The 24,845-nt window shown below is 47.3% G+C and overlaps 1 protein-coding gene across 1 annotated transcript in view; it reads left to right on the top strand.

Annotated features, from left to right (window-relative positions):
- Positions 1 to 2,751: 2,751 nt before the first annotated feature.
- The window catches only part of LOC132817311 (striated muscle preferentially expressed protein kinase-like), a 123,573-nt gene continuing 101,479 nt past the window's right edge, over positions 2,752 to 24,845 (top strand). Inside the window, exon 1 of the mRNA XM_060827722.1 lies at positions 2,752 to 3,163. Within this exon, the coding sequence (XP_060683705.1) occupies positions 2,752 to 3,163 (412 nt within the window). The remainder of the gene's footprint in view (positions 3,164 to 24,845) is intronic.

Below are 24,845 nucleotides of genomic sequence, written 5' to 3'. Positions count from 1 at the left end.
GGGTTGGCGATTGGGTGGTGAGTGGGTGGAGGGTTGGGAATTGGGTGGTGAGTGGGTGGGGGGTTGGGAATTGGGTGGTGAGTGGGTGGGGGTTTGGGGATTGGGTGGTGAGAGGGTGGGGGGTTGGGAATTGGGTGATGAATGGGTGGGGGGTTGGCGATTGGGTGGTGAGTGGGTGGGGGGTTGGGAATTGGGTGGTGAATGGGTGGGGGTTGGGAATTGGGTGGTGAATGGGTGGGGGGTTGGCGATTGGGTGGTGAGTGGGTGGGGGGTTGGGAATTGGGTGGTGAATGGGTGGGGGTTGGGAATTGGGTGGTGAATGGGTGGGGGGTTGGCGATTGGGTGGTGAGTGGGTGGAGGGTTGGGAATTGGGTGGTGAGTGGGTGGGGGGGTTGGGAATTGGGTGGTGAGAGGGTGGGGTTTGGGAATTGGGTGATGAGAGGATGAAGGGATATACTCCCTTTGTGTTTCCAAAACATTCCCAGTCGGGGGTCTGCCATATCTGCTGAGGGTCAGGGGTCGGAGGGGGCATGGTGCAGATGAAAGTTAATGAATAAGACTTGGAGGTGTCAGTGTTGGACTGCCGCAGACAAAGTTAAAAATCACACAACACCAGGTTATAGTCCAACAGGTTTAATTGGAATCACTAGCTTTCGGAGCGACACTCCTTCATCAGGTGGTTGTGGAGGTTAAGATCATATTCACAGAATTTATAGCCAAAGGCGTCCAGTGTCATGGAGATGTGATACAGTAAACAATCTTAGATTAAACACTTTCATCTTTTATAATGATATATGTTGTTTTCTGTTCTTTGAGATGTAAATGCCAGAACTTCCCCCGTGGAAGGTGACCATCCTCCAGGGCAGACTTCGGGAGGAGAGGCTGATTAGCCAATTTTGGTGCCCATGGGAATGGCCTCAACCGGGACATTGGGATCATGTCACACTGCAGGTGACCCCACTGCACTACGCCCTTTCACACACACACACCCTCCCTCATACACAAGCTCTCTCTCAGATACTCACACTGTGCACGTGCATCCCCTCACACATACCCCATCACATACACCCACTTAACCAAGCTTACACACACACATTTATACACACACAGTCATGTGCACTCATACCCAGATGCACACTCAATCTGTCACTCCTCCATGCTCACTCATATAACCTAATGGGGGGAATTTGTTTTTGCAAATTACATTTTATTTTGCTTAGAAACTACATGAATCCATGATAAACTGTGTAAAATTATACAGAGGGTTTGTCAGCCTGACATCGCATTGGGACACAGACAGACTTCACACCGATTGGTTCGAAACCTGAGCTATCTTGAGAAGTTAAAAATCACACAACATTGGGTTATAATCCAACAGGTTTATTTGGAAGCACTAGCTTTCAGAGCGCTGCTTCTTCATCAGGTGGTTGTGGAGAATGTCTTGGGAATGTAATTTGGGGGAAGTTCTGAGGTTTACCTGTCAAACCAGCATTCCCATTCTAAAAGATGAAAGTGTTTAATCTAAGATTGTTTACTGTGTCACATCTGCCTGACACAGGACTCCTTTGACTATAAATTCCGTGGGCAAGACCTTACCCTCCACAACCACCTGATGAAGGAGCGACGCTCCGAAAGCTAGTGCTTCCAAATAACCTGGTGTTGTGGGATTTTAACCTTAATCAACAACGCCATCACTGGGCTGGGCTGGCTGCTGAGGTCAAGGGTCCTTGATCTTATTTTAGTTGAAGGTGCTCCCGCCCAACCTCCCCACCCCCCTCCCCCAGCCCCGTCTCTGCCTGCTTGAAAGGGATGACCCTGAGCTGTTTAGAGAGAGTTGTGACTGACGGGAAACAGCTGGGGTTTTGCAAGGGAATGACAGGAGGGAGGGAGAGGGACAGAGAGAGAGATGGGCAAGGATTGAAACTGGTGGGACATCACCAGTACCTGAGGAGGGGGTCTAACCATGACCAGGCTGGTGACCTCCAACCCCCGGTCCACTCCGAGCTCTCGATAAAAGATTTACTTTAAAGGAGCCCAGGCAGGCGGAGCTGAGGGACAAATATCTCTGGAGTTTTCCTCCGGCTCGTCCGAGAGGGGAGAGGATTAGTGACTGGAACCGGCTAAAAATATTCCTCATTAACAGCGCCGTTCTCGACTGATTCCTCCCCCTCGCCCTCCGTCAAAGGAAATCTCCCCTAACAACTTCGCTCTAACCTGGGGGAAAAGCCCTGAGCAAAACCGCCCCTGTTTAACCAAAAAGCTGAGGTACGCTAAACTCTTATTCTTCCAAAATAAAATACCTTAACCGGTTGTAGAGAGAGAGAGAGAGAGAAACAGTCGGTTAAATAAATAAAAGCAGGTGTAAATGCTGGAGATTCTTTTTAAACTCTTTTGCAAGTTTATACAACCCCCTTCCTACTTATTTCTGGCTGTGGTTTTGGATTGTTTAGTTTAATTTATTATTAAGGCTGGCTTTAATTTACTATTAAAAGTTTTGGGAAGATTTTATAGCTCAGCTTAAACTGCAGCTCAGCGAACAAACTTAGATGAAAAGTTTTCAAAGTGCAGAAAGTTCCAATAAGTTTTCTTTTAAAGATTATCTGGCCTCCCTCCCCTCCCTCTCTGTCACCCTTTAGTGTATGAACTGGGATTGTATTAGTGAAGGGTCAGGTTGTACCATCCCCAGGTGGGTCTCCTGGTTTTCCAAGCCGCTGCAGGTTTTGCCCAGGGAGGGGGTAGTATTTGTGACCCATGCATACCGTGCAGACCACCCTGACCCTGCAGAAGAGCAGCGATGTACCCGTGTCCCCCGGGAGGGTCAGGCGGACTGACGGGGTCCCGGCCCCACCTCCCCCGAAGCGGCAGAGGGGGCCCGGCGGCGAGCGGACGGTGCCCGGGGCCCCGGCGTTTCTGCGGAAGCTGAAGAACGCGGCGGTGGGCGCCGGCTGCGACATCGGGCTGAAGGTGTCGGTGAGCGGGAGCCCGGCGCCCACCCTGGCCTGGTACCGGAACAACGTGTGCCTGGCCCGGGAGAGCGGCGAGTACGGAGCGCTCTGGATCCGGGATTGCAAAGCCGCCGACGCGGGGGTGTACACCTGCATCGCCCGGAACCCCCTCGGGGAGTGCCGCTCCTCGGCCGTGCTGGCTGTGCTGGAGGTGGAAGGTAGGACCCGGGGGGGACCCTGGGGGAGGAGGGGGTGGGGAGTGGGGACCCTGGGGGAGGGCTGGGGAGTGAGGACCCTGGGGGTGGGCAGTGGGGACCCTGGGAGAGGGGGTGGGGACCCTGGGAGAGGGAGTGGGGACCCTGGGAGAGGGCTGGGGAGTGAGGACCCTGGGGAAGGGGGTGGAGACCCTGTGGGAGGGAGTGGGGACCCTGGGGGAGGGAGTGAGGACCCTGGGGGAGGGCTGGGGAGTGAGGACCCTGGGGGAGGGCTGGGGAGTGAGGACCTTGGGGGAGGGGGTGGGGACCCTGTGGGAGGGAGTGGGGACTCTGGGGAAGGGGGTGGGGAGGGAGTGAGGACCCTGGGAGTGAGGACCCTGGGGGAGGGAGTGGGGAGTGAGGACCCTGGGGGATGGGGTGGGTAGTGGGGGGTGGGGACCCTGGGGAAGGTGGTGGGGAGTGGCGACCCTGAGGGAGGGAGTGGAGACTCTGGGGGAAGAGGGTGGGGAGTGGGGACCCTAGGGGAGGGCTGGGGAGTGGGTACCCTGGGGGAGGGGGTGAGGAGTGGGGACCCTGGGGAGCAGGAGAGTCGACGTTTCGAGCATAAGCATCAGGACTGGTGATGTCTGATGCACACTGGCTGGCTGTGCTTTTCCAGCACCACACTTTTGACTATTGTCCTATAGCCTGGTGTCATGTGATCTCTGACCTCCGTTCAGAGGTAGGGACATTAGCCCCACACCGCTAGATTCCCAAGTACAGCTCACTTGTTCAACTCTGCAAGTTCTCTTTCTGCATTCAGTATTTTTCATCAAGAATCTGCTCAGAGATGTTATCTCACACACATGGGGGGGGTGAGGGGTGGGGGGGGTGAAGAGCTGCGGGGGGAGAGTTGATTGATTGTTTGATTAATTTATTGTCAGGTGTACCAGGGTACACTGAAAAGATTTGTTCCGGCGCAGTACAGACAGATCAGCAGGAGACCACCCTTCCTTCCCACCCCCACCCCCCAGAACAAAAGATTTAGTCAGAGGCATACAGGGAGCATTGTACAAGGCAGAGAGATCAACATTAGCAATGATTTGGAGATGTCGGTGTTGGACTGGGATGTACAAAGTTAACAATCAGAGACTAGATTAGAGTGGTGCTGGAAAAGCACAGCAGCTCAGGCAGCATCCGAGAAGCAGGAAAAACGATGTTTTGGGCAAAAGCCCTTCATCAGGAACAGAACCATTTGGTTTCCAGCATCTGCAGTCCTTGGCACCCATTTAAGACAGAGATGAGAGACATCATTTCTCTCACAAAGTTGGGAGACTTTGGAATTCTTTCCTCAGAAGGCAGTGAATGTAGAATCTTTCACAATTTTTAAGGCAGAGGGAAATAGATTTGTGATGACCAAGAGGATGGAAGATTATCAGGCTGGGCAGGACTGTAGAGCTGAGGTTATATCAGATCAGAATGGAGAAGCAGGCACCTCCTCCTTGCTTGGAGATTTGTTAGATTACTTAGTGTGGAAACAGACCCTTTGGTCCAACAAGTCCACACCGACCCACAACCCACCCAGACCTATTCCCCTACATTTACCCCTTCGCCTAACACTACGGGCAATTTAGCATGGCCAATTCACCTGACCTGCACATCTTTGGACTGTGGGAGGAAACCAGAACACCCGGAGGAAATCCACGCAGACACAGGGAGAATGTGCAAACTCCACACAGTCGCCTGACTGGCGGGAATTGAACCCGGGTCTCTGGCGCTGTGAGGCAGCAGTGCTAACTGCTGTGCCTTCGTGCTGCCCACGAATTTGTAAAGATGAAAGAGAAGATTTTGGGTCGTGCTGAGGGATTCAGGTTGTGGGGGTACAGAGCCAAGCCAAAAGGTTTGAGCCGGGACATTCAGGAATGAAAACAAACTGAAAGAACTGCGGATGCTGGAAACCAGAAGCAAGAACAGAAATTGCTGGAAAAACTCAGCAGGTCTGGCCGCATCTGTGAAGAGAAATCAGAGTTAATGTTTTGGGTCGAGTGACCCTTCCTCTCAAATTAGTGAACACTCCCTCATGTAAATTGTGGGGGATTTCTAGGAAACTCTCTTCCCTCAATGGGAACTGATGCTGGTTTAGAACATAGAACATAGAAAAATACAGCCCTCGATGTTGCGCCGATCCAAGCCCACCTAACCTACACTAGCCCACTATCCTCTATATGCCTGTCCAATGCCCGTTTAAATGCCCATAAAGAGGGAGAGTCCACCACTGCTACTGGCAGGGCATTCCATGGACTCACGACTCGCTGAGTAAAGAATCTACCCTTAACATCTGTCCTATACCTACCTCCCCTTAATTTAAAGCTATGCCCCCCTCGTAATATCTGACTCCATACGTGGAAATAATTGTTTAATTGTTGATTTGGAATCTGAGACTGATGTGACTTCCCTTTTGGACAAAGGAACTGAGGACATTGTCGCCATGTTTACAGCCGACACAAAGATCGATGGAGGGACAGGTCATGTTGAGGAACTGGGGAGGTTGCAGAAGGACTTGGACAGGCTGGGAGAGTGGGCAAAGACCTGACAGACAGAATACAATGTGGGGGAAGTGTGAGGTTATATGCTTTGGCAGGAAGAATAGACTATTTTTTAAGTGGGGAAAGACTTCAGAAATTTGAAGCGCAAAGGGGCTTGGGAATCCTAATTCAGGATTTGTGTGGCAGTTGGGAAAGCAAAGCAATGTTAGCGTTCATTTCAAGTGGGCTAGAATACAAGAGTGGGGATATACTGCTGAGGCTGTATAAGGCTCTGGTCAGACGGCATTTGGAACATTGTGAGCAGTTTGTTCCCTGTATCTAAGGAAGGATGTGCTGGTGTCAGAGGGGGCCCAGAGGAGGTTTACAAGAACGATTTCAGGAACAAGGGGCTTGTCATGCAAGGAGTGGTTGAGGACTCTGGGTCTGAGGGAAGGGGGAAGTCTGATTGAAATTTACAGGCCTGGATAGAGTGGACGTGGGGAAAATGTTTGCATTAGAAGGAGGGACTAGGACCCAAGGGCACAGCTTCAGAGCGAAGGGACAGCCCTTTAGAACTGAGATAAGGAGGGATTTCTTCAGCCAGAGGGTGGTGAATCTGTGGAACTGATTGCGGCAGAGGGCTGTGGAGGCCAAGTCATTGAGTGCCTTTAGGCCAGGGCAGCACAGTGGCTCAGTGGTCAGATTTCGATTCCTGCCTCAGGCAACTGTCTGTGTGGAGTTTGCACATTTTCCCTGTTTCTGCCTGGGTTTGCTCCGGTTTCCTCCCACAGTCCAAAGTGGTCAGGTGGATTGGCCATGCTAAATCATCCATAGTGTCCAAGGATGTGTAGGTTAGGTGTGTTAGCCGTGGGGATAGCATAGAGGTCTGGGTGGGATACTCTTTGGAGGTTCGGTATGGACTTGTTGGGCCGAATGGTTTGTTTCCACACTGTGGGGATTCCACCCTATAGATAGGTCCTTGATGAGTGAGGGGAAGAAGACAGGACAATGGGGTTGAGAAACATATCAGCCATGAGCAGACTTGATGGGCCAAATGGTCTCATTCTGCTCCTGTGCCTTGAGATAGATTTTTGTTACCCAAAGACACATGGGATATAATACAAAATAGAGTGGAGTCAAGTCACTGAGCAGCCATTGTCTGATTGAATGGTGGGGAAGGCTCAAGGAGCTGAATGGCCTCATCCCAGTTCTCATCACTGGTTTCAACAGTTAATGTCGTGGTACCCAGAGTGACACTGAATCACAGCCACTTTTGGGTGTAGGTTTGCCCACTGAGCTGGAAGGTTCATTTTCAGATGTTTCGTCACCATACTAGACAACATCTTCAGTGAGCCTCCGGACGAAGCACTGCTGATGACTCCTGCTTTCTGTTACATCAAAGACATCTCGGAAATGACTGCCAGACTACTCAGACCCCTTGGCATCACAGTAGCCCACAAACCCACCAACACACTAAAACAGCATCTAATGAACTTGAAAGACCCTACACAGACAACAAGCAAAATTAAAGTCAATTACAAAATACCGTGCAAGAACTGTAACAAACACTACATTGGACAAACAGGCAGAAAACTAGCCACCAGGATACATGAACATCAACTAGCCACAAAATGACATAATCCTCTCACACTAGTATCCTTACGTACAGATAAGGAAGGACACCATTTCGACAGGGACAACACATCCATCCTAGGACAAGCCAAACAGAGACATGCGCGAGAATTCCTAGAAGTATGGCATTCCAACCGGAACTCTACCAACAAACATATTGACTTGGACCCCATTTACCACACTCTGAGAAAAAAAAAACAGGAAATGGCATCATCACAGGAAATGACATCACCAAACCAAAGAAACCCAAACATATAATTAGAAAGCAGGAATCATCAGCAGTGTTTCGTCCGGAGGCCCACTGAAAATGTTACTTTGTATGGTGATGAAACATCTGAGAATGAACCTTCCAGCTCAGCGAGTAAACCTACATCCAGAACCTCAACCAGAGCTAAAATTCTTCTCAAAACTCACTAGCATCGCTTTTGATCAGGAATCTACATAAGGTTAAGTAACCGTCAGTCGAAGCTGGGATTGTTCTGCTCAGAGCATAGAAGGCTGAGATGTTTCTCAACCCCCCATTCTCCCACCTTCTCCCCATAATCCTTGACCCCCCCCCCCCTTACTAATCAAGAACCTAACTATCTCTGTCTCCAGTTGGAGGAGGTCACAGAGATAGAAATGGAGTTGCAAACAAGGATGGGAGTTTAGTAATTGAGTTGTTGTTGGACCGAGCAACAGGGGATGATGGGTGATTGGGAGTTGGTCTGACCTGTGACATGGTATCTATGGGAGTGCTGGTTCATGGTGGATGGAGGTGGGAAGCCAGCCAGGACTCTGACACTGTAAATTGGCAGGAGCAGTAGCCGGTGAATAAAGTGAATGGGATGTTGGACCTTCATCGCGAGAGGATTTGCTACAGGAGCAGGGATGCTTTGCTACAGTTGTGCAGGGCCTTGGTGAGACCACCCCTGGAGTTTTGTGTGCTGTGTTGGTCTCTGTATCTGAGCAAGGATGTCCTGTCTGTGGAGGGAGTGCAGCAAAAGTTCACCAGAGTGATTCCTGGGAAAGGCAGATCCACAATCGGGCTGGAGGAGGATTTGGAGTAGGTCAGGGTTGGGTCTCTTGCTTTTCCTGATTTGTCTCAATGATCTGGATCTTGGTGTGCAGCAGCTGGTTTCAAAGTTTGGAATGAAGCTTGGAAGGATTGTAAACTGTGAGGAGGACAATGTGCAACTCCAAAGGTGCAAATACGTTGCTGGTCAAAGCACAGCAGGCCAGGCAGCATCTCAGGAATAGAGAATTCGATATTTCGAGCATAAGCCCTTCATCAGGAATGAAGGGACAACTCCAAAGGGACAGGTACAGATGAGGTTCAATGCAGGGAACTGTGATGTGATGCCCTTTGTTAAGAAGAACATTGAAAACCAATATAAAGTAGGGGGTACATTCTACAGGGGTGCAGGAGCAGAGGGAGCTGGGGGTTTATGTGCATAGATCATTGAAGGTGGCAGGACAGGGCGAGAGAGTTGTTAATAAAGCACACAATGTTCTCAACTTTATTAATAAGAGCATAGAATATAAGAGCAAGAAGCTGATGCTGAACTTTGTAATGAAGCTCATTTGAAGAGCTGGTGCAGGAACAATGGGCCAAAATATTCCCTCATAGAATAAATGAGGAGTTTGTGTTTCCAGGAGGGTTGGTAACCAGGGGCACACAGATCAAAGAGACTCACTGAAAGAATAGGGCGAGGGGATAGCAATCTGATTTCACTCAGTGTGTTGTTTTGATGTGGAATGTGCAGGTGTGAGGGATTAGGAGGGAGTGAGACTGACTCCAGAGCTCCTTCCAAGGCCCAGCGTAGGGCACAAAAAAGAAGATCTGTGTCAAACTCATCTTCGCAAACATTGAACCTTTTGGCCTCAAACACATCCTGTAACAGAGAATTCCACATTCCCCCCACTCTCTGTGTGAAGATATTTCTCCTCAGCTCAGTCCGAAATGGCCTACCCCATATCGTTAGATTGTGACCTTCCCCTGGTTTGGAACTCCCTGGTCATTAGGAACATCCATCCTGTGTTTACCCAGTCTACTTCCTGTTAGAATGTTAGAGGTCTCTTTGAGATCCCCCTCATTTTTCTAAACCCCAGTGAATATTGTCCTAACTGATCCAGTCTCTCTCCATACGTAAGTCCTACCATTCCAGGAATAGCTCCATCCAACAACAACTCAGTTTCAAATCTCTCGTCCTCCAAATCCATTCCAACCTTGGTAGTCTCTTCCAGCACCACACAACATTCTCCGCTCTCTAAACTCCTTCACTTTCTCTTAATTCTGTCATGGGATGTGGGTGATGCTGACCAAGCCATTATTAATTGTCCATCCCTAACTTTTTTTCACTTGAATGGAGTGCCTTGCAGGAACATTTCAGAGGGCAATTAAAAGTCAGCCCTGTTGCTATTGGCCTGGAGTTACACGTAAGCCAGACCAGGCAAGGATGGCGGATTTTGTTTGTTACTCACTCATGAGGCATCAGCATCACTGGCTGGGCCCGGCATTTATCGCCCGACCCTAGTTGCCCCTTGAGAAGGTGGGGGTGCGCTGCCTTCTTGAACCGTTGCAGTCCATGTGCCACACGTTGACCCACAATGCCCTCAAGGAAGGCCCACAATGCCATCTTGGTTTTTGATTTTGCCACTCTGCCAGGTTTTGGCCTCCACCTTCCTTTACCCTGTGCTGTAGGTAGACCCACAATGCCCCTAGGGAGGCAATTCCTTTGCTGAAGGACATTAGTGGCTCTTCATCATAATCAATCGTGGTTGTCATAACTGAGAAAAATTTGCAATTCTAAGGGTTGGATTTGAACGTGTGATCCCTGCTGATTCCCCAAAGTGATCCAGAGGTGGGGAGGGGGTGGTGAGAGGGGCTGGCAAGGTTCCTATTCACTGAGGTATAAACCAATGAGGAATGGACAACAAATGTCAGGGCTGCCTTAATATCATGAATGAGTTTAAGAAGTATCAGATTGAGGTGTTATTGCAGAATATTAAAGGATTTGGTAAGGTGGATAGAGAGGAACCATTCTCTCCGATGGGAGGTTGGAAGGGGACATGGGACTGTGTGTGTTGGTGAGGGCAGAACCTTAAAAATTGACCAAAGGCTGATGTCAGGAAGGATGTGTTCACACAAAGGGGCAAAGGAAATCTGGAACTTTTTCCGTCATGGACAGAGTGGGGGAGGCTCGGGGTAAATGGAAATATGACTTTTTGGGCATGAGCCCTTCTTCAGGAATCAGGCTTATGCCCGAAACACCGATTCTCCTGCTCCTTGGATGCTGCCTGACCTGCGCTTTTCCAGCAACACATTTTCAGCTCTGATCTCCAGCATCTGCAGTCCTCACTTTCTCCTGGGAAATGGAAATTTCCAATAGTGAGGGGACAGTTCTGGGGAAGTGTAATGAGGCCGGATTAATGAATAATGTCAGGGTAAACAATCCTCGAGGAAACCAGTGCCATCAAAACAGGCAGCAGGCGCTGAAGCCTTAGTGAACATGGGCACTTCAGAGAATGAGGCTGGGGAAACAACAATAGGAAGCAGGAGATGGCAGGGGAGGTGAATAAATATCTTGCATCAGTCTTCACAGTGGAAGGCAGTAAAGGTATTCCAAAAATCTGCAATATTCCAGGGCAGGAAAGAAATAAAGTAACTACCACTGTAATTGCGTACAATTCTGGTCACCGCTTTATAGGAAGGATGTGGAATCTTTGGAAAGGGTTCAGAGGAGATTTACTAGGATGTTGCCTGGTATGGAGGGAAGGTCTTATGAGGAAAGGCTGAGGGAAATTAAACTGTATTTATTTATTAAATGCAAGAGGCCTAACAGGGAAGTCAGATGAACTCAAGGCATGATTAGGAACATGGGACTGGGATATCATAGCAATTACAGAAACATGGCTCAGGGATGGGCAGGACTGACAGCTTAATATTCCAGGATACAAATGCTACAGGAAGGATAGAAAGGGAGGCAAGAGAGGAGGGGGAGTGGCGTTTTTGATGAGGGATAGCATTACAGCTGTGCTGAGGGAGGATATTCCCAGAAATACATCCAAGGAAGTTATTTGGGTGGAACTGAGAAATAAGAAAGGGATGATCACCTGATTGGGATTGTATTATAGATCCCCTAATAGTCAGAGGGAAATTGAGAAACAAACTTGTAAGGAGATCTCAGCTATCTGTAAGAATAATAGGGTGGTTATGGTAGGGGATTTTAACTTTCCAAACATAGACTGGGACTGCCATAGTGTTAAGGGTTTAGATGGAGAGGAATTTCTTAAGTGTGTACAAGAATATTTTCTCATTCAGTATGTGGATGTACCTACTAGAGAAGGTGCAAAACTTGATCTACTCTTGGGAAATAAGGCAGGGCAGGTTACTGAGGTGTCAGTGGGGGAGCATTTTGGGGCCAGCAACCATAATTCTATTCATTTTAAAATAGTGATGGAAGAGGATAGACCAGATCTAAAAGTTGAAGTTCTAAATTGGAGAAAGGCCAATTTTGTCGGTATTAGGCAAGAACATTCGAAAGCTGATTGGGGGCAGATGTTCGCAGGTAAAGGGACGGCTGGAAAATGGGAAGCCTTCAGAAATGAGATAACAAGAATCCAGAGACAGTGTATTCCTGTCAAGGTGAAAGGGAAGGCTGGTAGGTATAGGGAATGCTGGATGACTAAAGAAATTGAGGGATGGTTGAGAAAAAGAAGGAAGCATATGTCAGGTAAAGGCAGGATAGATCGAGTGAATCCTTAGAAGAATATAAAGGAAGTAGAAGTATACTGAAGAGGGAAATCAGGAGGGAAAAACGGGGACATGAGATAGCTTTGGCAAATAGAATTAAGGAGAATCCAAAGGGGTTTTACAAATATGTTAAGGACAAAAGGGTAACTAGGAAGAGAATAGGGCCCCTCAAAGATCAGCAAGGCAGCCTTTGTGTGGAGCCGCAGAAAATGGGGGAGATACTAAATAAATATTTTGCATTAGTATTTACTGTGGAAAAGGATATGGAAGATATAAACTGTAAGGAAATAGATGGTGACATCTTGCAAAATGTCCCTATTACAGAGGAGGAAGTGCTGGATGTCTTGAAATGGTTAAAGGTGGATAAATCCCCAGGACCTGATCAGGTGTACCCTAGAACTCTGTGGGAAGCTAGAGAAGTGATTGCTGGGCCTCTTGCTGAGATATTTGTATCATCAATAATCACAGGTGAGGTGCCGAATGACTGGAGGTTGGCTAACAGACTATCGACCAGTAAGCCTGACCTCGGTGGTGGGCAAGTTGTTGAAGGGAATCCTGAGGGACAGAATGAACATGTATTTGGAAAGGCAAGAACTGATTAGGGATAGTCAACATGGCTTTGTGCGTGGGAAATCATGTCTCCCAAACTTGATTGAGTTTTTTGAGGAAGTAACAAAGAGGATTGATGAAGGCAGAGCGGTAGATGTGATCTATATGGACTTCAAGAAGGCGTTCGACAAGGTTCCCCATGGAACACTGATGAGCCAGGTTAGATCTCATGGAATACAGGGAGAACTCGCCATTTGGATACAGAACCGACTCAAAGGTAGAAGACAGAGGGTGGTGGTGGAGGGTTGTTTTTCAGACTGGAGGCCTGTGACCAGTGGAGTGCCACAAGGATCGGTGCTGGGTCCTCTACTTTTTGTCATTTACATAAATGATTTGGGTGTGAGCATAAGAGGTACTGTTAGTAAGTTTGCAGATGACACCAAAATTGGAGGTGTAGTGGGCAGCAAAGAGGGTTACCTCAGATTAAAACAGGATCTTGACCAGATGGGCCAATGGGCTGAGAAGTGGCAGATGGAGTTTAATTCAGATAAATGTGAGGTGATGCATTTTGGGAAAGCAAATCTTAGCTGACTTATACACTTAATGGTAAGGTCCTAGGGAGTGTTGCTGAACCAAGAGACCTTGGAGTGCAGGTTCATAGCTCCTTGAAAGTGGAGTCGCAGGTAGATAGGATAGTGAATAAGACATTTGGTATGCTTTCCTTTACTGGTCAGAGTATTGAGTACAGGAGATGGGAAGTCATGTTGTGGCTGTACAGGACATTGGTTAGGCCACTGTTGGAATATTGCGTGCAATTCTGGTCTCCTTCCTATCGGAAAGATGCTGTGAAACTTGAAAAGATTCAGAGAAGATTTATAAGGATGTTGCCAAGGTGGAGGATTTGAGCCATAGGGAGAGGCTGGAGAGGCTGAACAGGCTGAGGCTGTTTTCCCTGGAGCATCAGAGGCTGAGGGGCGACCTTATAGAGGTTTACAAAATTATGAGGGGTATGGTTGGGATAAATAGACAAAGTCTTTTCCCTGGGGTCGGGGAGTCCAGAACTAGAGGGCATAGGTTTATGGTGAGAGGGGAAAGATATAAAAGAGACCTAAGGGGCAACATTTTTACACAGAGGGTGGTACGGGTATGGAATGAGCTGCCAGAGGAAGTGGTGGAGGCTGGTACAATTGCAACATTTAAGAGGCATTTGGATGAGCATATGAATAGGAAGGGTTTGGAGGGATATGGGCCGGGTGCTGGCAGGTGGGACTAAATTGGGTTGGGATATCTGGTCGGCGTGGACAGGTTGGACCGAAGGGTCTGTTTCCATGCGTACATCTCTATGACTCTATGACTTGAGGTTGTTTTCTTTGGAGAGAAGAAGGTTGAGAGGTGACTTAATTGAGACACAGAAGATCATTAGAGGTTAGATAGGTTGGACAGTGGGCGCCTTTTTCCTTGGATGGTGATGGCTAGCATGAGGGGACGTAGCTTTAAATTGACGGGTGATAGGTATAGGTCAATGTCAGAAGTCGGTTGTTTACTCGGAGAGTAGACGGGGTGTGGAAAGTCCTGCCTGCAACAGTAGTAGACTTGCCAACTTTAATGGCATTTAAATGGTCATTGACTAAATATATGGACGAAATGGAATAGTGTAGAATAAATGGACTTCTGATTGGTTCCACATGGCAGCACAACGTCGAGGGCCAAAGAGCCTGTAATGTTCTATGTTCTATGCCTCTCATGATCTTATACACCTCTGTAACATTCCCCCCTCAGTCTCCCTGTGCTTCAAAAATAAAATGTCCTAGTTTGTCCAACCTCCCCCTCTAACTTAGACCATTGAGTCCTGGCAACATCCTTGTAGACATCTTCTTCACTCTTTCCAGTTTAATAACATCCTTCCTGTAGCAAGGTGACCAAAACTGAACACAATACTCCTAGTGCAGCCTCACCAACATCCTGTACAACTGCAATATAACTTTCCAATTTCTGTACTCACTGCCCTGACTGATGAAGGTCAATGTGCCAAAAGCCCCCTTCACTGCCCTGTCTACCTTGGACTCCACTTTCAGAGAACCGTGCACCTGAACTCCAAGGTTCCTCTGTTCCACTACACTCCTTAAGGCTGTGCCATTCACCATGAAACTCCAACCTTGATTTGACTTTCCAAAATGCAAGACCTTACCCTAATTTATATTAAACTCCATTTGGCATTTCTCAGCCCACTTCCCCAGCTGATCAAGGTCCTGCTGCAATTTCTGAAAACTTCCCTCACTGTCAGCGATTTTAGTGTCATCAGCAAACTTACTGATCATGCCTTGTACATTCTCATTCAAATCATTGATATAGATAACTAACAGCAATGTGCCCAGCACCAATCCCTGAGGTGCACCTCAGGGTCTCTAGTCCAACAAGCATCCTTCCACTATTACCCTCTGCTTTCTACCATCAAGCCAATAATGTATCCAATTTGCCAGCTCCCCCTGGATTCCGTGTGACCAAACCTTCCAGAGCAACCTACCATGTGGAACCTTATCAAAGGCCTTACGGAAATTCACATAGACTCTTCTACCGCCCTGCCCTCATCGACCTTCCTGGTCACTTTATCAAAGAGCTTTAACAAATTTATGAGGCATGATCTCCCACTCACAAAGCCATGCTGACTACTCCTAATCAGATTCCTGATGAAGAGCTCCGGCCCGAAACATCGATTTTCCTGCTCCCTGGATGCAGCCTGACCTGCTGTGCTTTTCCAGCAACACACACTCTACTCCTAATCAAACCCCATCTTTCCAAATGCATGTATATCTTATCCCTCAGAATCTTATTAAATAACTTACCTACCACAGATTTGAAGGCTTACTGGTCTATAGTTTCCAGGTTTATCTTCGCAGCCCTCCTTGAATAAGGGAACAACATTCGCTACCCTCCAGTCTTCCTGGCCCTTACCCAGGGTGTACCATGATGCAAAAATATTAGCATTCTAAAAGTGGCCTAACTAATGTCCTTATGGCTGATTTGATAATCCTCAACTCCACTTTCCTAACTTTTTGCCACAATCCTTACTGATTAAAAATCCCTCTCGGCCTTGAATATAATTAATGACCCAGCCCACCCCCCACCCCACCCCACCACCCCCCCCAACGCCCCCCTCACAGCGCCAGAGACCCAGGTTCAATTCCCACCTCAGGCGACTGACTGTTGGAGTTTGCACATTCTCCCCGTGTCTGCGTGGGTTTCCTCTGGGACTGCCCACAGTCCCAAAATGTGCAGGTTAGGTGAATTGGCCATGCTAAATTGCCCGTACTGTTAGGTGAAGGGGTAAATGTAGGGGAATGGGCCTGGGTGGGTTGCACTTTGGCGGGTTGGTGTGGACTTGTTGGGCCGAAGGGCCTGTTTCCATACTGTATGTAATCTAATCTTGAACATTTCAATAAGGTCACCTTGTATAGTTTCAGCAAAACCTCCCGACTTTTATGTTGCATTTGCTGTGAATAAAGGCCACCATTCCATTTGCCTTCCCTAATACCCACTGAACTTGGATGGTTAGCTTTTTGTGATTTGTGGACAAGGATTCTGACCATCCCGGTGTGCTGTAGTTTTCTGCAGTCTTTCAGTTCCTCTACATTTTCTGCCAAAGTGCATAACCTCACATTTCCCCACACTGTATTCCATCTGCCAAGCTTTCGCCTGTCTATATTTCTCTGCAAACTCTTTGTGTCATCCTCACTGCTTGCCTTGTCATCTCAGCCTTGGCGACACTTTCCTCACTGAGTCAGTCATATATTTTGTAAGTAATTGTGGCCCAGTGACACACCACTCAATATAGATTGCTATATTGAGAAAGGCCTCCAATCCCAAGTCTCTGTCTTCTTTGAGTTAGCCAATCCTCTATCCACGCTAATAAGAACTACCCTGAAACCATGAGCTGTTACCTTGCAGCTAGTGTGCAGTGCCTTACCAAACACCTGCTGGAAATCCATATCCCTCCCTGTTATCTATCCTCATGGGCTTCCTCCTCAGAAGATTCTGGTAAATTTGCCAGGCGTGATTTTCCCTTCACGAAGCTGATCGTATGATGCATTTTGAAACATTTTGCTGTTGCGTCCTGAGTAATAGACACTAACATTTTGCCAACAACAGATAGTAAGCTAACTGGCCTGTAGTCACCTGTGTTTTGCCCTCTTCCATGAGGGGTTACCGTATAGGGGTTTATAAAAATCACGAGGAGCATGGATAGGGTCAATAGACAAGGTACTGCAGATACTGGAATCTGAAACCAAAGAGAAAATGCTGGAAAATCTCAGCAGGTCTAGCAGCATCTGTAAGGAGAGAAAAGAGCTGACGTTTCGAGTTTAACTGACCCTTTGACTCAGCTTTGACAAAGGGTCAGTTAGACTCGAAACATCAGCTGTTTTCTCTCCTTTACAGATGCTGCCAGACCTGCTGAGATTTTCCAGCATTTTCTCTTTTGGTGAATAGACAAGCTCTTTCCCTGGGGCCGGGGGGTCCAGAATAGAGGGTATAGATTTAGGGTGAGAGGGAAAAGATATAAAAGAGACCTAAGAGGCAACCTTTTCACACAGAGGGTGGTACGTGTATGGGATGAGCTGCCAGAGGAAGTGGTGGAGGCTGGTACAATTGCAATATTTAAAAGGCATTTGGATGGGTATATGAATAGGAAGGGTTTGGAGGGATATGGGCCGGGTGCTGACATATAGGACTGGATTAACTGAGGATATCTGGTCAATCTGGATGATTGGACCGAAAGGTCTGTTTTCATGCTGTACATCTCTATGATTCTATGGTAGTGCAGATGGGCTGAATGAGCTGAAAATGTGTTGCTGGTTAAAGCACAGCAGGTCAGGCAGCATCCAAGGAACATGAAATTCAGATGGGCTGAATGGCCTATTTGTGCTCCAGTGTGTCATGGTCTGATAGTTCAGGTGCTTCTCTGATGTTCAAAGGCTAAATATTTGCTAGGACATGAGGTGAATCCCTGTCTCTCTCTCTCTCTCTCTGTGAAATGAGCAACAAGATCTAATTTTTGTCCACAGCAGACAAAGTTTTTGTCTAACCTCTCCCCCGACGGATGGCACCTCTGACAGTGACGTACTCCGTCGCTGCTGCACTGGGAATGTCGGCCTGGCCTTTGCTTGTCATATCTCTTGGAATGAGAGTGGACCCGTCTGGCCGTGGTCTGCCGACTCAGGGACAGGAATGCCGGTTACTCAGCCATGGCCCGATAATATTTGCAGAATGCTTTGAAGAAGTTTTGATTTGTGTAAAGGTTACTGTGCCTTTGGTGATCCTCTCAATATATCAGAGGAAGATGTTTCCCCCTTGTGGTCCGTCTGTGAGTGGGAATCACTGCATTAAAGAATCTTTCCCAAGAGGAGAACAAAGTAACTGGGACCCACTGGCTGTGGTTAATTGTTCATTTATAGTGGAGAGAGATTTTTGCTGTTTTCCTTTTTCTCTCTCACAGCACTGCAGGGTGAGAAGTTCCCTTTGATGTGTTATTTTCCAGTTATTTATGTTTGGTCTCGGATCAATTTCCCACTTAAACTGACTGCGCACATTTCTGCTGTTAAATGATCCCACACTCCTGCGCTCTCTCTCTCTCTCTCTCTCATCACTCATTCCCTCTTTTGCTCTCTCTCCTCTGTCACTCTCTTTTTCTGCTTTTCACTTTTCCCTTTTTCTCTCTGACATTCTTTTCGTATCCAGTTCTCTGTCCCTCTTTCAAACCTCTCCCTCTCTCTGGATTCCTCCTCCTCTATATCACTCACACTGTTTTTTCCTTGTTCTCCCCTTTGCTTCTACCTCTTCATTCTGACACTCTGCTTCTCACTCTTTCTTGGATCTGTTCTCCTTCACTCACTGCTTCCCTACCCCTCACTTTCTACTTTCGTTCTCAATCTCTCTCTCTCTTTTATTCTCGTCCTTGCACACGTTCAGTGTTGCTTTTTCTCTCTCTCTATCAGTCCCTATTGTTTGGTTTCCACACACTCTTTCTGTGTCCCTCCTTTCTCTCTCACTCTCTCCCCCAGTACCTCTCACTTCTTGAGTCACCAGCTCAATGTCTGCCCCAAGCTGTTTTGCATTTCCTGTGTTCTCTGGCTCTTTCACCCAGTGATTTGCTCTCCCGGAGGTGTTGTCAGTATCTCTGTTCGGATTTTCCGGAGATTTACTTGATTTTTTTTCACACCCTTTCCCTTTAAGAAACAAAAAGGAAGGATAATGCAAGGTTCGTGAAGGTTTGTAGCTCAGGTTGAGGTTTAGGGTGTAGGTTTGCTCGCTGAGCTGTAGGTTTGATATCCAGACGTTCCATTACCTGGCTAGGTAACATCATCAGTGGTGACCTCCAAGTGAAGCGAAGCTGTTGTCTCCTGCTTTCTATTTATGTTTGTCCTGGATGGGGTTCCTGGGGTTTATGGTGATGTCATTTCCTGTTCGTTTTCTGAGGGGTTGATAGATGGTATCTAGATCTATGTGTGTGTTTATGGTGTTGTGGTTGGAGTGCCAGGCCTCTAGGAATTCTCTGGCATGCCTTTGCTTAGCCTGTCCCAGGAAAGATGTGTTGTCCCAGTCGAAAAGGTGGTTTTTTTATCCGTGTGTAGGGCTATGAGGGAGAGAGGGTCGTGTCTTTTTGTGGCTAGCTGGTGTTCGTGTATCCTGGTGGCTAACTTTCTTCCTGTTTGTCCTACGTAGTGTTAGTGGCAGTCCTTGTATGGAATTTTGTAGATGACGTTGGTTTTGTCCATAGGTTGTACTGGGTCTTTTAAGTTTGTTAGTTTTTGTTTGAGAGTGTTGGTGGGTTTGTGTGCTACTAGGATTCCGAGGGGTCTTAGTAGGCTGGCTGTCATTTCTGAAACTTCTTTGATGTATGGTAAGGTGGTTAGGGTTTCTGGCTGTGTTTGGTCTGCTTGTCGTGGTTTGTTCTTGATCACCTTACCGTACATCAAAGAAGTTTCAGAAATGACAGCCAGACTACTAAGACCCCTCGGAATCCTAGTAGCACACAAACCCACCAACACTCTCAAACAAAAACTAACAAACTTAAAAGACTCAGTACAACCCATGGACAAAGCCAACGTCATCTACAAAATTCCATGCAAGGACTGCCACAAACACTACGTAGGACAAACAGGAAGAAAGTTAGCCACCAGGATACATGAACACCAGCTAGCCACAAAAAGACACGACCCTCTCTCCCTCATAGCCCTACACACGGATTAAAAAAAACCACCTTTTCGACTGGGACAACACATCTATCCTGGGACAGGCTAAGCAAAGGCATGCCAGAGAATTCCTAGAGGCCTGGCACTCCAACCACAACACCATAAACAAACACATAGATCTAGATACCATCTAATCAACTCCTCAGAAAACGAACAGGAAATGACATCACCACAAACCTCAGGAACCCCATCCAGGAGAAAGATATAAATAGAAAGCAGGAGACAACAGCTTCGCTTCACTTGGAGGTCACCACTGATGATGATACCTAGCCAGGTAATGAAACGTCTGGATATCAAACCTATAGCTCAGTGAGTAAACCTACACCCTAAGGAAGGATAACTTCGGACATATTACTAGAGGTTTTGGAAATCACGAGGATAAGAAAATTAGCACGAAGGCGCTTTACCTGAATGCTCGTAGTATTCGTAACAAAGTAGATGAATTAACAGCACAAATCATGGTGAATGATTGATGTGGTTGCAGGGGGTTCAGGATTGGCAGTTAAACATCCAAGGATTTACAACTTATTGAAAATACAAGGATATCGGCTGAGGGGCAGGGTTGCCTTGTTAGTTAAGAACAAAATTAAATCTATGGCACTGAATGACGCGAAGTCTCTTTGGGTGGAGTTGAGGAACCACAAAGGCAAAAAAACCCCTAATGGGAGTGAGGTACAGACCTCCCAGCAGCGGTCAGCACCAGGGGCACAAGATGTACCAGGAAATAGATAGGGCATGTCAGAAAGGCAAGGTCATGGTGACCATGGGGGGCTTCAATATGCAGGTGGACTGGGTGAATAATGTTGCCGGTGGATCCAAAGGAAGGGAATTCATGGAATGCTTACAAGATGGCTTTTTGGAACAGCTTGTGATGGAGCCCACAAGGGAGCAGGCTATTCTGGACCTAGTGCTATGTAATGAACCAGACTTTATAAAAGACCTGAAAGTAAGGGAACACTTAGCAGACAGCGATCATAATATGGTAGAGTTCAGTCTGCAGTTTGAAAGAGAGAAGGCAAAATCAGATGTAATGGTGTTACAGTTAAATAAAGGTAGTTACAGGGGCATGAGAGAGGAACTGTCGAAAATCAACTGGAAGCAGAGCCTAGTGGGGAGACAGTAAAGCAACAATGGCAGGTGTTTGTGGGTGTAATTGAGGACACAGGACAGAGGTTCATCCTAAAGAAAAGAAAGATTATCCAGATGGGGATTGGAGAGCCATGGCTGGCAAAGGAAGTCAGCAAATGTATCAAACAAAAAAGAGACAACCAAGAGCAGTGGGAAATCAGAAGATTGGGAAGGCTACAAAAACAAAAAGAAGATAACAAAGAGAGAAATAAGGAAGAAGAGGATCAAATATGAAGGTAGGCTAGCCAGTAATATTAGAAATGATAGTAAAAGTTTCTTTCAATACATAAAAAACAAAGGAGAGACAAAAGTAGAAATTGGGCCGCTCCAAACTGATGCAGGAAAGCTGGTGCTGGGAGATAAGGAAATAGCTAAAGAGCTTAGTAAATACTTTGCGTCAGTCTTCACAGTGGAAGGCATGAATAATATCCCAACAATTAAGGAGAGTCAGGGGCAGAGTTGAGTATGGTAGCCACTACAAAAGACAAAGTGCTAGAAAAGCTAAAAGGTCTAAAAATTGATAAATCTCCTGGCCCCGATGGGCTACGTCTGTTAGTTCTGAGGGAGATGGCTGAGGAAATAGTGGAGGCGTGGTTGTAATCTTTCAAAAATCTCTGGAGTCAGGGAAGGTTCCAGATGATTGGAAAACTGCCCTTGATCAAGGAAGGATCAAGACAAAGATGGAAAATTATAGGCTGATTAGCCTAAACTCGGTTGTAGGTAAAATTCTAGAATCCATCTTTAAGGATGAGTTTTCTAAATTCTTGGAAGTGCAGGGTCAGATTAGAACAAGTCAGCATGGATTTAGTAAGGGGAGGTCGTGTCTGACAAACCTGTTAGAATTCTTTGAAGATGTAACAAGTAGGTTAGGCCAGGGAAACCCAGTGGATGTTATCTTTCTAGATTTCCAAAAGGCCTTTGGTAAGGTGCCTCACAGGAGGCTGCTGAGTAAGGTGAGGGCCCATGGTGTTCAAGGTGAGCTACTGGCATGGATTGAGGATTGGCTGTCTGACAGAAGGCAGAGAGTTGGGATAAAAGGTTCTTTTTCAGAATGGCGGCTGGTGACAAGCGGTGTCCCGCAGGGTTCAGTGTTGGGGCCACAGCTGTTCACATTATATATTAATGATCTGGATGAAGGGACTGGGGGCATTCTGGTGAAGTTCACCGATGATACGGAGTTAGGTGGACAGGCAGGTAGTACTGAGGAAGTGGGGAGGCTGCAGAAAGATTTAGGTAGTTTAGGAGAGTGGTCCAGGAAATGGCTTATGAAATTCAACGTGAGCAAATGTGAGATCTTGCACTTTGGGAAAAAGAATACAGGCATGGACTACTTTCTAAACGGTGAGAAAATTCATAAAACCGAAGTACAAAGTTATCTGGAAGTGCTAGTCGAGGATTCTCTAAAGGTAAACATGCAGGTTGAGTCCGTGGTTAAGAAAGCGAATGTAATGCTGTAATTTATCTGAAGATGGTTGGAATGTAAAAGCAGCGATGTGCTACTGAGACTTTATAAAGCTCTGGTTAGGCCCCATTTGGAGTACTGTGTCCAGTTTTGGGCCCCACACCTCAGGAAGGACATACTGGCACTGGAACGTGTCCAGCGGAGATTCACACGGATGATCCCTGGAATGGTAGACCTAACATACGATGGTAGGCCTACTGTGGGTATAGGTGTGAGTACAGGCTGAGGATCCCGGGATTGTATTCATTAGAGTTTAGAAGGTTGAGGGGAGATCTAATAGAAACTTACAAGATAATGCATGGCTTAGAAAGGGTGGACGCTGGGAATTTGTTTCTATCAAGCGGGGAGACTAGGACCCGTGGGCACAGCCTTAGAATTGGAGGGGGTTAAGTTTAGAATGGAAATGCGGAGACATTTCTTCAGCCAGAGGGTGGTGGGCCTGTGGAATTCATTGCCACGGAGCGTAGTGGAGGCCGGGACGTTAAATGGCTTCAAGGCAGAGATTGATAAATTCTTGATCTTGCAAGGAATTAAGGGCTACGGGGAGAGTGTGGGTAAGTGGCGTTGAAATTCCCATCAGCCGTGATTGAATGTCAGAATGGACTCAATGGGCTGAATGATCTTACTTCCACTTCTATGTCTTTATGGTCTTATAATAGACTTGCCTCAGACAGCCTGAATCACTACAGAATCCCACCGGGTGAACTGACAAGGGGTCAGACTACTTAAGAGTTAATGTTGGTGTGAATTCTGCTGTCTGACAGGCTGAGGAAAGATCTGTCAGTGTCCTCAGGTGTGGAGCACTTGTCCCACTGCATAGGGAGGTAAACGTGTTTAACCTGATCACTGCAGGTATGTTCAGCTGTATGAGGCCAGGTTAGTGTGCATCCAGGTGCGTAACTATCCCCATACAGTTCTGGACCTCAAAGTGAATGTGAACCCAATCGTGTGACACTGGGTTCAGCTGTGCATGTGTAAGTACAGGTGTGAACTGTGGGTACAGGTGTGTACAGTGGGGGTATAGGTGTGTACTGTGGTAGAGTATAGGGACAGTGTGAGCAGAGGTGTGTACTGTGAGTCGAGTATAGGGACAGTGAGAGTACTGGTATGTACTGTGGGTAGAGTGTGGGTATAGGTGTGAGCGCAGATGTGTACTGTGGGTAGAGTGTGGGTACAGGTGTAAGTACAGGTATGTATTGGTAGAGTATGGGGACTGTGTGACTACAGGTGTGCAATGTGGGTATAGGTGTGAGCACAGGTGTGTACTGTGGGTATAGATGTGAGTACAGGTATGTACTGTGGGTAGACCGTGGGTACAGGTGTGTACTGTTGGTAGAGTGTGGGTATAGGTGTGAGTATAGGTGTGTACTGTGTGTACAGTGCGGTGACAGGTGTCTCCCCAGAAGGTTAAGGGTCAGAGGTGCCCAGGCTGGGTAATTGTACAGTTGAGCTATTGCATGTTTCAATCTCTGAACTGACTCAGGTGAGAGTGTTCCCCACTGAACCACAGTTCAGGTATCGACACTGCTCACTCTCACCCTGCGTCAGATATCGACATTGTTCACTCTCACCCTGCGTCAGATATCGACACTGCTCACTCTCACCCTGCGTCAGATACCGACACGGCTCACTCTCACCCTGCGTCAGATACCGACACGGCTCACTCTCACCCTGCGTCAGTCAGTGTCCTGGCTCTCTCTTAGTTCCTGGCTGTTATTTCATTTAATCACTGGAATTGTACATTGCTGATGGGGCCTGGTAATTATTCTCTGTCCCTAGTTGCCCCTTGAGAAGGTCACGGGGAGCTGCCTTCTTTAACTTTCTTGATGCACAATGCTCTTAGGGAGGGAATGCCAGGATTTTGACTCCGTGACAGTGAAGGAACAGCGATATATTTCCAAGTCAGGATGGTGAGTGTCTTGGAGGGGAACTTGCAGGGGGTGGTGTTCCCATGTATCTGCTGCTCTTATGCTTGTAGATGGAAGTGGCTGTGGGTTTGGAAGGTGCTGCCTGAGGATCTTTGGTGAATTTCTGCAGTGCATCTTGTAGATGGTACACACAGATGCTGCTGAGTGTTGGTGGTGGAGGGAGTGGATGTTGAGAATGTGATGCCAAACAAGCGGCTGCTTTGTCCTGGATGACGTCGAGCTTCTTGAGTGTTGTTGGAGCTGCCCCCATCCAGGAAAGTGGGGAGCATTCCATCACACTCCCGTCTGTAGATGGTGGACAGACTTTGAGGAGTCAGGAGGGGAGTTACTCACTGCAGGATTCCTAGCCTCTGACCTACAGGAGGATGGAATAGAGGAATATGGGAGAATGGGCCCTGTGAGGTTCAGGGGAACAGAGTAAAAAGGACAATGAGAGAGCAAGAGAGAGAAAATGAAGCTAAGAGGAAATTTTCAGATCATGAGGTGAGGGATATCAGTGA

Source organism: Hemiscyllium ocellatum, chromosome 7 (assembly GCF_020745735.1).
Source record: "Hemiscyllium ocellatum isolate sHemOce1 chromosome 7, sHemOce1.pat.X.cur, whole genome shotgun sequence".
NCBI lineage: Eukaryota > Metazoa > Chordata > Chondrichthyes > Orectolobiformes > Hemiscylliidae > Hemiscyllium > Hemiscyllium ocellatum.
Note: the sequence above shows the minus strand (reverse complement) of the source record. Positions and strands in the feature narration are given on the sequence as shown.